Source organism: Castanea sativa, chromosome 10, assembly GCF_040712315.1.
Source record: "Castanea sativa cultivar Marrone di Chiusa Pesio chromosome 10, ASM4071231v1".
Classification (NCBI taxonomy): domain Eukaryota; kingdom Viridiplantae; phylum Streptophyta; class Magnoliopsida; order Fagales; family Fagaceae; genus Castanea; species Castanea sativa.
The window spans coordinates 26,882,961-26,899,002 of NC_134022.1; the positions used below are offsets into that span (position 1 = coordinate 26,882,961).

Here is a 16,042-nt window from a genome sequence, read left to right on the forward strand (position 1 = left end):
TGATTTCATAGCCTAACAATGAAGGTGGAAATATAGGATTTAACTTGCAAATATGTATGAAAAATAAGGAGTATTTCGGCCATAAGAAAGCCCCCAAAAAGGAGGGGAAGAAATAATTTAAAAATGACACCCAATTTGTATTATCATTAGCATATTAACACACTGCATAGTGCAAACAGAGGGAAAAAAGAAAGAAAAAAAAAAAGTACACTATATTTTTATTAAGGTTGAATTCTAAATGTTTGTAGCATTGAAATAGATATTGATGATAAAGCTACTGTCGATATCCTGACAAACCCGAATCAACAGGCAGTTAGTTTCCTAGATTTCTCAAATTTGGATTAATCCTCACTATTGTGAAGTTAATAGGTATGTAGATGCTCTAACAATAATGGGCTCTCACTAAAATTTAGATTTTGTTTTATTTAACCGTTGGCCTGTGGACATAAGAGATGTTTTTGATTTTGATTCTCGTGGTTTGTTCTTAAACATGTGATGCCCTAAGACCTATGTTGCTTTCTAATTTTAATGAATTTCCCTTTTACAAAATTTTATTATTATTATTATTATTATTATTATTATTATTATAGTCAATTGAGCTATCTAACTCTTAGGGTCCGTTTGGATATAGCTGAAAACTGAAAACACTGTAGTAAAATAATTTTTAAATGTGTAAATAGTACCGTGAGACTCACTTTTAATTAAAAAATTGCTAAAAAGTACATGAATAGTGCGTGCACAATTACTACACAATATATGCACAGTGACTACACGGTGATTTGTCCCCTTGAGATGAGACGTGCAGCATGAGAAAAAAAAGAAGAAGGAGGAAAACGCTGAACGCTGGACGCGTTCAGCCCAATCCAAACCAAGCCTTAGACTACGTTTGGATAACGTTTCTTCTTCCTGCATCTGCATTTCGTTTTTTGGATCAACGCCTCTTGCATTGTTCATGGGACATGAACAGTACAAATAGACAAATGAACAATATTTTTATTTACGAACAACAATTGAAAATTATTTTTTTATTATTTTCAGTTTTCAGCAAAATAAACGATATCCAAACACATCCTTAATAATTGAGTATACTTTTAGTAAACTTATTATTATTTTTTTCTCAAATTATACGACAAACTATTATTATTTCATGAGCTTCTTTTCTTGAAACAGTATTCTTATTCATAAAAAGGGAAAAAAAAGAGAGGTAGTATTATTAACTTAAAAATAAAAAGACATTTCCTAAAAAATCTGCTACAGATTCAGTGCCAGAAAAGATAAAATCTAAACACAGAAAGGGCCAAGGGCCACATTGTCATTTCCTCCATCCCATGAAAAACATCGATCAAATTCACACACACCAACCCGTGCGGCTCCGAGACAGACAGAGAGATAGAAGAGTCCTGCTTAAACCTTATCTCTCACTCTTTTATCTCTGTGTACCTCTTCCCAACTTCGTTCTCTGAAGAAAACCCAATCCAAAAAACACATCCCTTACCCCAAAACACAAAACAAAGCCTTCTAAAGCTCATTCCTTTGATACCCTTTTGCTTCTCCTAATCTCTTTTTTTTTGGGTTTTGTTTTGTTTATTGAAGTTGAGAAGCACATTCCAGTTCCATGGACTCCAAGGCCTCTGCCCCAGAAACCACATCACCTTTCTCCAACTCAACATCAGGTTCTTATTTCTCTTCTCCTACTTCTTATTCTGATGGTTCTGGTTTTGATAATTCAATGAATAACTACGGTTTAGAGGCTGAGAGTGATAAGAATAGTAGTGTTGGTGGGGTTAATGGTAGTAATGTTGGGTCTGAAAATGAGGGGTTTGGGAGTGTTGAAGATGGGTTTGAATCAGCTTCTGGAGACCCAGATGGAGGAACCGTAGAGAAAGCCATTGGAAGAGGTGATAATGATGTCCCTTTTGTTGGTTATTCGGAATTTTCGATGTTTGATAAGGTTAGTGTAGCGTCGGTTGCAAAGGCATCGACTGAGGATGATGATGATGATGAAAATGGTGTTGTAGGAAGTGAAAAAGTTGGGGTCTTGGGTGGTGAGGGAGTTGGTGATAAGGGTTTGGAGATTGGTGGGGTTGAGGGTTATGTTGAGAATTTGGGAGTTGGGGGTGGGGTTTTGGAGGAGAAGGAGCTTGTGGTGCAAAAGGGTTGGAGTGAGAATGGGAATTCGGGTGAATTGGGCATTGGAAGTGGTGTTGGTGATGCTCATAAGGGCAGTGTTGAGGTTTTTGTGGGTGGTGGAGAGGATAAGGTGTTTGAGAATAAGAAATTAGATGAGGGTTTGAGCTATGTGGTTGAAGGGGGCTTGAAAACGGATGAGGAGGTGGAAGGGAATGAATTGAAGGGACAGGAGGCTGTGGAAAAGCTGAAAAGTGAGGGTTTTGATGAAAAGGAGTCTGTGGTTGTAACAGATACAGAGGAGGCTGCTGTGGCAGTTGAAGACAGTAAAATTCTGGAGGGTGGAGTTGTAGAACCAGTGGATGAGAAGTTGGTAGGAGTAGATGGTGTGAAGTTTACCAGTGGAGGAGATTTAGTTGTGGAAGCTGTGAATGTCAATTTGTTGGAGTCAGAAGCAGATGTTGCTGGGGATGTGGAAGAAATTAAGTTTGCTGATATTGTAGGGATGGGGGTCCCCGTTGATGGAGGTGTGAGCTTGAATAATGGTTTTGATCAAATTAGAGATGATGCAGAAGAACTGGTTGATTCGAAGTCTGTGGTTATGGATGCTGAGTCTGATCAAAATGTTGAGCCTTTAAAAAAGAATGGTGGTGAAACTGCAGAAGTGAGGAAAGATGAAAGCTCAGACACCCAACCGTTTAATATTGACATGGCAGCAAAGAATAAGCAGAATGATGAGGGACAAAGTGTGGATCTTGTTTATAATGGGAAGCAGTCAGAAGCAGAAAATGAGCTGGAAGATAATTCTGAAGCGGAACAGGAAGGTGAAAATGTGGTCAGTGACAAACTAGATGGAGGGGAAGGAGTTGAAACTCAGGAAGTGTACCATAACCCTGGGTTAGCTCAAAATGAATCAGATGATGTGGCAAAGCCATTGGATAATGGTGTTAATGAAGCACCTCAATCTATGGAATCAAGTTCCATTTTGACCCGAGAAATAAAGCTAGAAGCTGAAGATGAGGAAAAGCAGTATTCAGATGTGGAAGACCAGATCGAAGGTGAAGTTACCGATGGGGAGACTGATGGTATGATCTTTGGAAGTTCTGAAGCTGCCAAACAGTTCTTGGAGGAGTTGGAACGAGGTTCAGGTGCTGTTTCTCACTTCGGTGCAGAGAGTTCTCGTGATCAATCTCAGAGAATTGATGGTCAAATTGTCACAGACTCTGATGAAGAGGTGGACACCGATGAGGAGGGGGATGGGAAGGAGTTATTTGATTCTGCTGCATTAGCTGCTCTATTGAAAGCTGCAGCGGGTGGTGACTCAGATGGTGGTAGTATCACGATAACTTCTCAAGATGGATCCAGGCTTTTTTCAGTTGAGCGTCCTGCTGGTTTGGGATCCTCTATCAGGTCTGTGAAACCTACTCCTCGACAAAACCGTCCTAACCTTTTTACTCCTTCTGATCTCACAACGGGGGCGGACTCTGAGAATAACTTGAGTGATGAGGAGAAAAAGAAACTGGAGAAGATACAGCAGTTAAGGGTAAAATTCTTGAGGCTTGTTCAGAGACTAAGTGTTTCTCCAGAAGAGTCAGTAGCAGCACAGGTTCTGTACAGGATGGCACTTCTTGCAGGGAGGCAAACTGGTCAACTTTTTAGCCTTGAAACGGCAAAAAGGACAGCACACCTGCTTGAAGCTGAGGGGAAAGATGATCTGGACTTTTCCTTGAACATACTGGTTCTTGGGAAATCTGGTGTGGGCAAGAGTGCTACCATAAATTCTATTTTTGGTGAAGAGAAGACCCTGATTGATGCGTTTGGACCTGCCACGACTACTGTGAAAGAAATTGTTGGGATGGTGGATGGAGTTACAATAAGGGTTTTTGATACCCCTGGTCTGAAGTCTTCTGCATTGGAACAAGGTATCAATCGCAGAATCTTATCTTCAGTGAAGAAGTTAACAAAAAAATGCCCCCCAGATATTGTCCTCTATGTGGATCGGTTGGATGCTCAAACTCGGGATCTTAATGATCTGCCGTTATTAAGATCAATCAGTAGTTCTCTTGGCTCTTCAATCTGGAGAAGTGCCATAATCACTCTAACTCATGCTGCCTCTGCTCCTCCAGATGGACCATCAGGTTCCCCTCTGCGTTATGATGCATTTGTTGCCCAACGATCTCATGTTGTTCAGCAAACCATTGGACAAGCTGTTGGTGATCTGCGTCTAATGAATCCCAGTTTAATGATGACTCCCGTCTCTCTTGTTGAGAACCATCCCTCCTGTCGAAAGAATAGAGAAGGTCAAAAGGTACTCCCTAATGGTTTAACTTGGAGACCCCAGTTGTTGCTCCTATGCTACTCCATGAGGATCCTTTCTGAAGTGAGTAATCTGTCAAAACCTCAAGATTTGTTTGACCACCGAAGGCTCTTTGGTTTACGTACCCGTTCGCCCCCACTTCCATACCTTTTGTCATGGTTGTTACAGTCTCGTACACACCCAAAACTGCCTGCTGATAATGGTGGTGACAATGGTGATTCTGATATTGACGTGGATGACTTATCCGATTCTGATCAAGAGGAAGAGGAGGATGAGTATGACCAACTACCACCCTTCAAGCCTCTCAGGAAATCTCAAATTGCTAAGCTCAGCAAAGAGCAGAAAAAGGCATATTTTGAGGAGTATGAGTATCGGGTGAAGCTCCTCCAGAAGAAGCAGTGGAGAGAGGAGTTGAAAAGGATGAGAGAGATCAAGAAGAAAGGTAAAGTTAATGCAGAAGATTATAGTTACATAGGGGAAGATGACCCAGAAAATGGAAGCCCTGCTGCTGTTCCAGTTGCATTACCTGATATGGTTTTGCCACCCACCTTTGATGGTGATAATCCAGCTTACAGATACCGGTTCTTGGAGCCAACTTCTCAATTTGTGACCAGACCTGTATTAGACACCCATGGTTGGGACCATGATTATGGATATGATGGTGTCAATCTTGAACACAGTCTAGCCATTGCTAGTCGGTTTCCAGGTGCTGTTGCTGTCCAAATAACAAAGGATAAGAAGGAGTTCAATATCCATTTGGATTCTGCAATTTCTGCTAAGCATGGGGAGAATGGATCGAGCATGGCAGGCTTTGATATCCAAAATATTGGAAAGCAACTTGCATACATTGTTAGAGGGGAGACAAAATTCAAAAATTTCAAAAAGAACAAGACGACTGCTGGGGTATCTGTGACATTTTTAGGTGAAAATGTTTCCACTGGAATTAAAGTTGAGGATCAGATTGCACTTGGAAAGCGCCTGGTATTGGTAGGCAGCACTGGAACTGTTCGATCTCAGGGTGATTCAGCATATGGAGCAAATTTGGAAGTGCGTCTCAGGGAAGCAGATTTTCCAATTGGCCAGGATCAATCTTCATTGGGTCTATCTCTTGTAAAGTGGAGGGGTGACCTGGCACTAGGGGCCAATTTTCAGTCCCAGATTTCAATTGGAAGGAATTACAAGGTAGCTGTTCGTGCAGGACTGAACAACAAGCTCAGTGGACAGATATCTGTTAGAACAAGCAGCTCAGAGCAACTTCAGCTTGCACTGGTGGCTATTCTTCCTATCGTTAGGTCTATCTATAAGACCATCTGGCCTGGGGCAAGTGAGAATTACTCCATCTACTAGTTATTTGCATTTTTTTGTCACCCCGAAGTTGGTATAGATTAAGCATAATCTGCTTATTGTCTTAATCACTTTCCTGAATAATGCTTATTTTATTCACTCCAGAATCTCTATTTATCAGATACATTTTTCATTGCATAATTGATTGTATTGAATATGAGATGGAACCAAGAGGGAATCTAATATATCATTGTTTATTAGCTTTATTAATTTACTATGTATGATGTTGATACCATGTTCTCTTATTTGCTTATATGTAAAAGTTATCCACTTGCTAGCATTCAAGTCCTTTATAGCTAGGTAGAGAATAAGTAGGCCGAAGGTTCTTTGTCACATTCTGTCCCCCTTGATAAGCTGTAATGGGGTGTAGCTTGTTGAGACAACATATCTGAATATTCATGACTTGTATTGTTTATTCATTTTGATATTTTCTGTGAATCAACCCATTAAAGTAACTCTTCTTTTTCCTTTTTTATTTTTTCTTTAAAATTAAAAATTAAAACCATATCTTCATGGGTTTTTCTTTTTGTGGACTTTGAAACACAACTTGGAACAGACCTGGATCAGTGGATCCATGGACTGATAATTTGTTTTTGGAAGACCGATGGTCACTACAGCTGCCTATCCTGCCCTAGGGTAGTTCCTCTAGTTGCTCTCTCTCTCTCTCTCTCTCTCTCTCTCTCCAACCCACGTGCACGAGACACTTGTGTGTGCAGGCTCACAGACATACACCATACAACTAGAGTTTTTCATCAATTTGTTATATCATTTGTCCTTTAGCGTTCTTCTTTTTCTTGAGATTGCAAGCACCAATTGAAGAGCACAATATATCACTTACACTATGATTGTTTCCCCCATTAAGATTAAATTAAATAAATCAACACATTATTTTTTGATAACCTGTTCTTGTTTGTGGTATCGTCCAACTGGAAGTGTTCAGTATATGAATCTATTTTTTAGGTGAATGAACAAATTTATTATCACAGACAGAAAATTTTGAATGCAAAAGGTTCAAATAATCCAAATACACTAAGCTTCAACCAAGCCAGCTCAAAAACTCATTCCCAACTAAATATCTGGGAGTCAACTTCCTAAGCTACAAAAGATAGGACTAGTGAATGCTAATTAGAACAGAAGAAGAAATATTAACAGACAGCAAATAGGTCTAACAATAAAGAATTACAGAATCTTCCTTTACACTCCAGCCTTTTCTTGATCTGCCATCTAATCACCTTCATAATACCATACTCAGAACAAACTCTGCCTCGATGAATTTTCCATTCCTCTGTTGCCAATCATGGTAATAACAGACCAAGGATCCATTCTGAAGATTACTGATCTTAAACTTAGGCATTTTAACTCATTCCCTCCCAAGCCATGATCTCATCCCATTGAATCCTCTGGTGACAGACTAAACACCAATTCATAATACTTTCCCAGGTCCTTCTTGAGAAAGGAAGCACGGTACTTGTTACATGAACTCTGTCTCGGCTAATAGCAAGGGTGTCTGCGTTTGTCTATTCAAATTGGCTCTACTTGTGTTTGTATGAAAGATTAACAATTGCCACCCTCATCCTTTTTCTCTTGTCTGAGACTTTTGAACGCCATTTTTTGAGAAATAAGATGTGTATATAATCTCCACAGTGATTTCACCAAGATCATGCCACTGTAATAATGAAATCCTCCATGATATTGCCTCAAAATCTTGCCCTCTGTATTCTCACTTTCCCTGAATTTCATTTCCCCGAAAGCAAAAGAAGATAAAGTTTCTTTCATTCCCCAAGAAGATAAGCAGAACAGCAGCTGAACACCCAATGAATTACAACATCACAAGGGCGACCCAACAAAATTTACACAGAATAGGTGTAAGAGTCTTCCTTGTGGCTAGGAGATGCTATATGCTTTGATAAAGATGGAGCATAGAGCTATTGCAATCTAAGGGAAGTAAAGCAGTATGGCTGGAGAAATACCTGAAAACTGAAACTGACTCCAGAAAAATGATGGTCGTCACTTGCCCAACAATGGTTAAGATGAACTTTGATGCTATTGTGAAGGGACATAGATACATGTTGGGTGTAGTTTGCAGGAATGAAGCTGGTTCCTATTTAATTACTCTTTCTTTTTCCCCCCTCCCTGATTTAGCCTTAGGAACTAGCAAATATATTCACCAAACCAAAAGTACAACCGCATACAACAAAATAACTAAAGTTGCAACTTGCAACACAAACAAGCAGCAAAAATGCAACTAACAGCAAACAATAGCTCACTTTATCAACAATCAAAAACAGTATGAGTCTTACCAAAGCTACATAAATTGCTATTTTGAATAAAATTTCTTATGTTTTTACACAGATTATATCTGCAGGATAACTTGAATAATTTTAGCTTCAGCTTCAGCTGCAGTTAAATTCTTTCCATCATAAAGTCTAGCATTTGAATCAATCCAAATGTTATAATTTACCCTTGCAATGCTACCTCACACGAGTCATAAGCCATGACATGCTGAAATCCTTTCCCCTTTACCTTTTTGACTCGCCATTCAAACTTTTCATGTCAATATCCTACTTACCAATTGATCAAACATTCCTGAGGATCACTATGTAGATTGTAGATCCTGTTAAATGACCCCAAAGGTACAAAACATATCCCTGCATACCCTCAATCTGCCAATCTTTGGTAGTAAGCTTGTTTTTCTTCACTACCAACCAGCTCGCAAAAGCATTTTAAGGCAATACTTTAGGAAACCAAACAAGCTTTACACACCAATTAACTCCTGATATCCCTTATCATCCTTCGACTCCAAGTCCTCACAATTAAACTGCTTTACTAGCAGCCCTCCATTCCACACGATCTTCACCACTAATGACAATGAGAACATCAGCCAGCTTTCCTTAAATCATAACTAGAGGCCATCTAACCTAGCCGGACGCCAATTTTATTGGTCATTTAAAATTGCACTCAACAACTTTGCTGAAGTGACAGTTGCAGTATTATGCGCTACTCTAAAGTCCCATATTTCTGAATATCTGGGTGCCAATCATCATGCCGCAAAAAGAAACCTCCGCTCATTTCCCACTTTATGCTTTAGTAAGGGCAAAGCTTCACTTCTAAGCCGCAAAATCATCCAATAGCTCCAAGAACAGTCTCAATTTGTTCACTTTATCTTTGTACAGCTGTGCTTCAAATAATTCTTTAATGCTACAGTTAGTTTAGAAGAACGCTACAAGTCATTTAACCAGCTAAAGTAGAAGTCGTTTGGTTCAATTAGGCTAGTAATTTGTACACACACACAGATGGCTAATCATATGCACAAAACGCAATTTTTTGTTTTTTGTTTTTTTTTTTCGGTTGAAAGGATATTTCATTAAACAAAACTAACCGGCTTCTATAACAGAGGAAACAAACCAGTCATACATAGTTCCAGCCGCATCAAGGCTGAGGAGGAGAGCAACATCAAAAGGGGGTTCAAGAAAAATGGAAAAATTCTGTCTTAGGAGTGCACCCCGTCTAGCGAGGGCATCCGCACACTTATTTCCCTCTCTATAACAATGCTGAATCTTAACTATGGGAATATTTCTTAGGCTATTCCTACAGTCAGCCACCAATACACAGCATTGAACATGTACATGTCTTTATATTTTATATAGTTTTAAATATATGCCTTTCATGCGGAGGAAACCAGCGACGAGACTCCACAACAGAATTTCAAGCATAACAAACACCAGGGTACCTTACTTTTCTGAATGAATCATGGCCTGCACTAACAATTCCGTGCCACCAACCGGCACATCAGATTTGGCCCAGAATTGTCTATCATATAATGTGCCAAGTCAACCAATACATCAATTGTGTTCAACAGTCCCATAAATCTATTAAAAAATAGTACAAAATAACATCAATACATTCTAGCCAAGTCCAAACTAAGTTGCATGGACACATGCTTATTGTAAAGAGAAGCATAATGACTCACAGGTAATACCCTAGTACAAAAGAAAGAGAATTACCAAGTTATTTTCAGGTGAATGCCAATATAAACCTTTCATAGCTGCTGGAAAGAGTTCACAAGCAGCCAAAGCATATACAACGAGTGCGTTCATCCCCATCCATTCTAGTAACATTGTGGGCTTTCTGAAATGTTTGATATCAACCTGCATTTACAGAGGGTTTAATTTTTGTTTTTAAAAGATGATTTAACTAAACAGGCAATGTTTTTGTAATTTCAGTCTCATTATTCCAATTAAACATTATGTATCACATTGCAGAGATGTTAAGACAAGCTAATGTATGTTACGCATAATATAGGTCCTTGTCATAAAACCAAAGAGTAGATTTACTGGTGTTATATATCGTAGTCACCATTTGTTTTTGTGGATTCTGGAGGAAAAGGCTGAAAGCAAGTTTGAAGAACCAGAGAGAATAGCAAGACCTTAATATCTTAAAGGGTTGGAAATATATGGAAGAGGATGGTTTCCCATCATTGGGCATTCCACCTTTTAATAAATTTTCGAGACAGTAGATTTTGCAAATCATCCATGATATCAGCTAAAAAATTGTCCAAAACCTATATGTCTAGTAGCAAACAAATTAATTGTTTTCTTCCACTTCCCTTCTTGGTTGGCTGTGTATCTATTTGTTCATTCTGCTGCATCCGCTGCACAATGAGAAAGCAGAAAAGGTTTTAGTTAGTACTTGTACAACTTCGTTGACCATGATGCTAACAGAGAGGATTAATATAGTTGTAATTTTTACTGAATAGATCAATGCTTTGTGAAAATGGAAAAGAGAGGTTGGTAAACAGTGTAAATCAAGCCCCCCCCCCCAAAAAAAAAGGATATTAACACAATTTTCTTGATATGGTTGTCCTATTTCTGTTGTTGTTTTGTCTTGTTGAATGGATAGTGAAGTTGATTCCATTTATTTCTAGGACTTGTAAGCTTTGCCTTTGTATCTTTACTTTGATTGGTTTACTGTTATTCTAAACTGATCTCATATTTATGCGAGGAATGCCTATTGATCATCAATATATATATTTTTTTGAGAAGGCAATTGATCATAAATATAAAGCAAGCAACTGGTTGTATGCATTCAGAGTACACGTATGGTGCATGCAAGCATGCCTAGAGTATAGAATTGATACTGAGTGTGTGGGAAAGTGTTTCCAAAAGTCCTGTATCTCCTTGTATTTTATAAGTACAACTCCTTTGGAGTCAGTCCCCAAGAGTTGGATGCTAGGTTCTAATTTTTTTTTTAAACTAGCCTATTACAACAATTTTAAAACCGCCGCTATAGATTTTGCCATCGTTAAGACTTATTATGGCGGTTTTAAAACGACCACTATAGGTCTTTACATTGAAAAGACCTATTACAGCAGTCTGAAACTGCTGCAATAGGTCATTAAATTATGAGCTATATTAAAACTTATAGTGACGGTTTTAAAACCACCTTAATAGCTCATTTTTTTTAATTTTAATTTTTTTTTATACCTAGCGGTTTAAAACCGCCGTAATAGGTTATTTTAAAGAAGAAAATGAATTTCTAATGTTAAAACCTATAATGACGGTTTTAAGGTCTTCAATATGAGCAAACTTATAGTGGTAGTTCTAAAATTGCTGTAGTTGGTAATCTAAAATTGTGTTTTTGGGTATTATTACCTTTTTTTGTTATGAAAGGAAAGGATTTGATTCTTTTATCAATGGATTGGTGATAATATGGACTTCTATGGGAATTTGTTTCTAGTCATTTAGTGTAAATTGTGCTGAATCTCAAAACTTTAGTCAACCACAAGTTTCAATAACTTTTTAAATAGTAGAAAGAGTTGTTTTTAAAGTTGGAATAAGTCTTGTGCCACATAAAGTGGCACAACAAATGCAACAACTCGCCCATGTGGCGAGTTGTGGTTGGTGGAGAGGTGGTGGTGGGTCCATGTGGGGATACCCCTCCACCAACCATAACTCGCCACATCGGCGAGTTATGGCATTTGTTGTGCCACTTTATGTGGCACTAGAAGGACTCTTAAAGTTGTAGTCAATAACAAGTTTCAATGAGCATAACTGCTTATATGGTAAAGCCTATTGGTAGCATTGCGGTTCCACATGCACAAATTTTTACAGCTCTAAATTTGGTACTATACACGTATAACCTTTAGATAAGATTCTTACATGACTTGATAATGAATATTTTTTTCCATAATTTGAATATACCAATCAATTGTTGTTTTAAGAGGGAAAATGAGGTGCTTGATATCCTAGTAACTTGATTTCTTTTCGGTTGCAATAGAAACTTTAATATATAATTATAATTTGCAAAAATAATTTTGATGTTTGCACATTCAAATAAGTTGCAATAAAAATTATCATTGCAATAATTTGATAGTAATTCATTTACAATTTATTGTAACGACAAATACGAAATTTCAACAAATATATTATTGCAATAATCTAATATCAATTATTTCATAATTTATTGTAATGACAAAATGAAGTAATTATCTATTACAATGAAAATAACATTACAATAATTTAATTTGACTTATTTTGGTCAATTATTTGCAATTTATTGCAATTAGATTCATGAAATAATAGCCTATACTTACAAGATATTCGAAATAGTAAATTGTTTATTACAACAACATATATATATATATATGGAAAGAGCTAACCCGAGAGGAGGGAGATCTAAGCTTGGGCCTGTAGAGAGCGATCTGAGAGCTGAAGGAGGAGAGGTGGATACTGCTATGGCGGGGAGACTGTTAGAGAGCGGGTTCTTGGAATTTTGATGCCGATGGCATATCTAAAAAATGAAAAATGAAATTTGAAAGTTTGACTGAGACTGCAATTCTAGTGAAGCCTAATCAATTCACTTCTAAATTTTGAATTCTACTTAAACGGGGTTAACAAACGTTAAGATGGGTAGGGGTTATTGAGCTGATGTGGCATAAAAGCCTATGTAAGCATTTTTTAATGAGGTGTCTTGTATTTATTGGTTGGGACTACACAATAATTTCTCATAATATGCTTAGACATGTTGGTAGTCTACATCCTTTAAATTCTTTAAGTGCTTCTTAGAAAAAATTGTTGCAATAACTTAAAATGAAAAGAATCGTTACAATAAATTGATATTAATTATTTTTGCAATATATTGCAACGAAAATTTTGAACTAATAGTTTATTGCAACAAAATTATCATTGCAATAATTTGAAAGTAATTCTTTTACAATTTATTGTAATGACAAATACGAAATTGCAACGAATATATTATTGCAATAACCCAATATCAATTATTTCATAATTTATCGCAATGACAAAATGAAATTGTAGGGATGACAGGCCCAGAAATGTATATTGGGCCATGGGCCCTGTCCGAGTACACTTAATAGTCCGAAGACGGGTAAAAGTTATTGTGGAAATGCACATTAGTGAATGAAGAAAAGGGGTTTGGTCATAAGGTTCCAAGAAGGAGGTTTGAGGACAAATACCACCTCGGCTTAACAGAGCAAAGGTCAGAATGGTGGACTTGCCATCAAGAGTAACGTTATGGGCAGTTCTATTGTTAAGGATAAGCATCAAGAAGGGATAAGGCAATGGGAAAGTAAGAAATATTTAAGGGAAAGCTACTGCCACTGCATTGAATGCTCTATATCTAACTCTCTAGCTGCATTAATGTGGAAGTGATACCTGAACAGTGATGTTCAGCCTTACAGTTGCCTCTAAAAATTTCAGGAAGGTGCTGATGGGACAAGGGTAAAAGCTAGGCATCTAATCAACATGTGGATGGCTGAGATGGAGTGAAGAAGGGTAATATAAGGAGAAAAAATCTCATTGTAGGGGGGATCAGAGAATTTGTAAAGAAAACACTGTAGCATTGAGAACTGTAATTGTATTTAAGTCCAAGAATAATATAATCAAGAACTACTCTCCTCGGACTTAGTCGAGGAAGACTTTCTTTGCATAAAACTTGTTTTTCTTGGCTTTCCTACCATCTTCAATTCCTTGTGAGTATTGTGTAGTTCATTGAAGCCTAGTTTTAGCCTACTCTCTACAAATTCATTGTATTAGGCTACTTGGGCCTTAATCCATTTACCTTCTGGGCCTAGGGTACAAAATCCGCCCCTACAATTGGCGCCTTCTGTGGGAAAGCTTGAGCTATGGTGAGTTCAACGTCCAACTATGGTAGATTCATGGCCAAACTAGGAGGAGTCTGTTGGTTCTCAATGTCAAGATCAGTTTCTCAATCTTGAGCGCAGGAGGGACCGGGAGATTAGTGTGCATACCATGCATACTAGTAGGAGTCAATCTTGAAGTGTGAGTCACCTCTCTTGTGAAGAGAATACTAGAAGTATGCAGCTAGAGATTGACCGCTTGCGAAGGAGGCTGCGCCACGAGCGACGGAGAAGGACTTCTTCAAATTTTGACCTTTCTTCTAATGATGATAGAGATGACAGTTACAGGCCCAAGTCGAGGACTCCCCCTAGTGAGTCTTTCTTGTGTGATAAGGATCACCATCATGGGCATAGAAATAAGAACCCATCTCACAAAGGTCTAGAAAACGACGCTATGAGTAGGGCGTTGAACTAAATTTTTAAATCACCTTTCACACGCAGAATTGAGGGAGGAAAACTCCCTCGGAGGTTTACTCAGCCAACATTTACCATTTACAATGGTCAAACAAACCTTGTGGAGCATGTGAGCCACTTTAACTAGAGAATGACTGTTCACGCCAAGAATGAGGCCTTGATGTGCAAGGTGTTCTCATCCAGTTTGGGGCCTGTGGTGATGAGATGATTTGATGGCCTGGGAGAAGGTTCTATTTATTCTTTTAAAGAGCTTACTTAGGCGTTCGAATCTCGTTTTGTTAGCAGAGTCCCTTGGCCCTTGGACTTTTTGTTGTCCATGACTATGTGAGAGGGAGATACCCTGAAAACATACTCTGATAGATATTGCTAGATGTTCAATGAAATTGATGGGAATTTTGATGATGTGGCCATAAGGACTTTCAAGGTCAACTTTCCTGCTGAGCATGATTTGAGAAAGTCTTTGACAAGGAAGCTTATTAGGAGTGTGCGTCAGCTCATAGATCATATTGACAAGTATAAGCGGGTCGAGGAGGATCAACAACAAGGAAAGGGAAAAGCTAGGGTGATCCCCCAAGATCGGAGGGATTTCAGGTCAGATACGTATAATAACAACTGACCTCGGAAGGATTTTGCTGGGCATTCTGGCTCAACTGCTACTCAAGCGGTTAGCACTATATTCCGAGAACCCGTGCACTAGATTTTAGGGAAAATTAAGAACGAGCCATACTTTAGGTGACCAAATAAGATGGGGGGAGACCCCACGAAACACAACCAGAGCTTTCATTGCCAATACCACCAGGAACAAGGGCACACTACCGAGGATTGCAGGACTTTGTGGAGTCATTTGGAGCAATTGGTTAAGATGGGAAAGTTGAAACAATTCCTGTATCAGCCCAATGGGTAAGGCAGTCAAGCGGGGGCGGGAACGTAGAGAGATGCTCATTCAAGGCCCCTATTGGGCACAATCAGTGTTATTCTTGCTGCCCCAGGGAGAACCAGTTCCTTTCTATCCCAAGAGATGTCCATAGATCGCCCATTTGTCGGGGACTTAACTCTTGATTTGAAGAGGAGCAAAATTGGTGTTCGACCAGCTTTGAGCTTCTCTGATGAAGACAAGGTTGGGACCTCACAACCACATGATGATGCCTTGGTGGTTACCCTTAGAATATGGGGATATGATGTGAAGAGGGTACTAGTTGATCAAGGCAGCGGGGCAGAGTGTTAGGAACCTAGAGGTTCCCAATGGAGATGGGTATGAATTGTAGGGGGATTGATTTGAATTGTAAGGAAATTGACTTAATTCGAGGTAGTCACCCTCCATAGAGAAAGAGAGAGATTAAGAGAGAGAGAGAGAGATGCACTAATGCACCAAGAAGTTGGTTTATTCTTCAATTGATATCTCATATTGGATTACAATCATGTATTTATAGGAGATTAGCTCTAATCTCATTGGCCCACATGGCCTCACCCTATTGGTTCTATTATTCCCCATGTGCATTAATAATTTCAACATGTGCTAAATGTGATTAACATTGGTTCTATTATTCCCCATGTGTATTAATAATTCCAACATGTGCTAAATGTGATTAACATGCTTGGAACTGTAACTAATTAACTAACTAACTAAATCTCAATACAACAATTATTATTCATATGCTTATAACATTCCTAACACAGAGATA

At 38.5% G+C, this 16,042-nt stretch overlaps 1 protein-coding gene across 1 annotated transcript; it reads left to right on the plus strand.

Moving 5' to 3' along the window:
• Positions 1-1,334: 1,334 nt before the first annotated feature.
• On the plus strand, positions 1,335-6,068 carry LOC142612591 (translocase of chloroplast 159, chloroplastic). The gene has a single exon (XM_075784696.1). The coding sequence runs from the start codon at positions 1,616-1,618 to the stop codon at positions 5,789-5,791; it is 4,176 nt and encodes a 1,391-aa protein (XP_075640811.1). The 5' UTR covers positions 1,335-1,615; the 3' UTR covers positions 5,792-6,068.
• The last annotated feature ends 9,974 nt before the right edge of the window (positions 6,069-16,042 follow it).

Coding starts and splice junctions, on each gene's coding strand:
- LOC142612591 (XM_075784696.1), top strand. CDS start 1,616: ATGGACTCCAAGGCCTCTGCCCCAGAAACCACATCACCTTTCTCCAAC.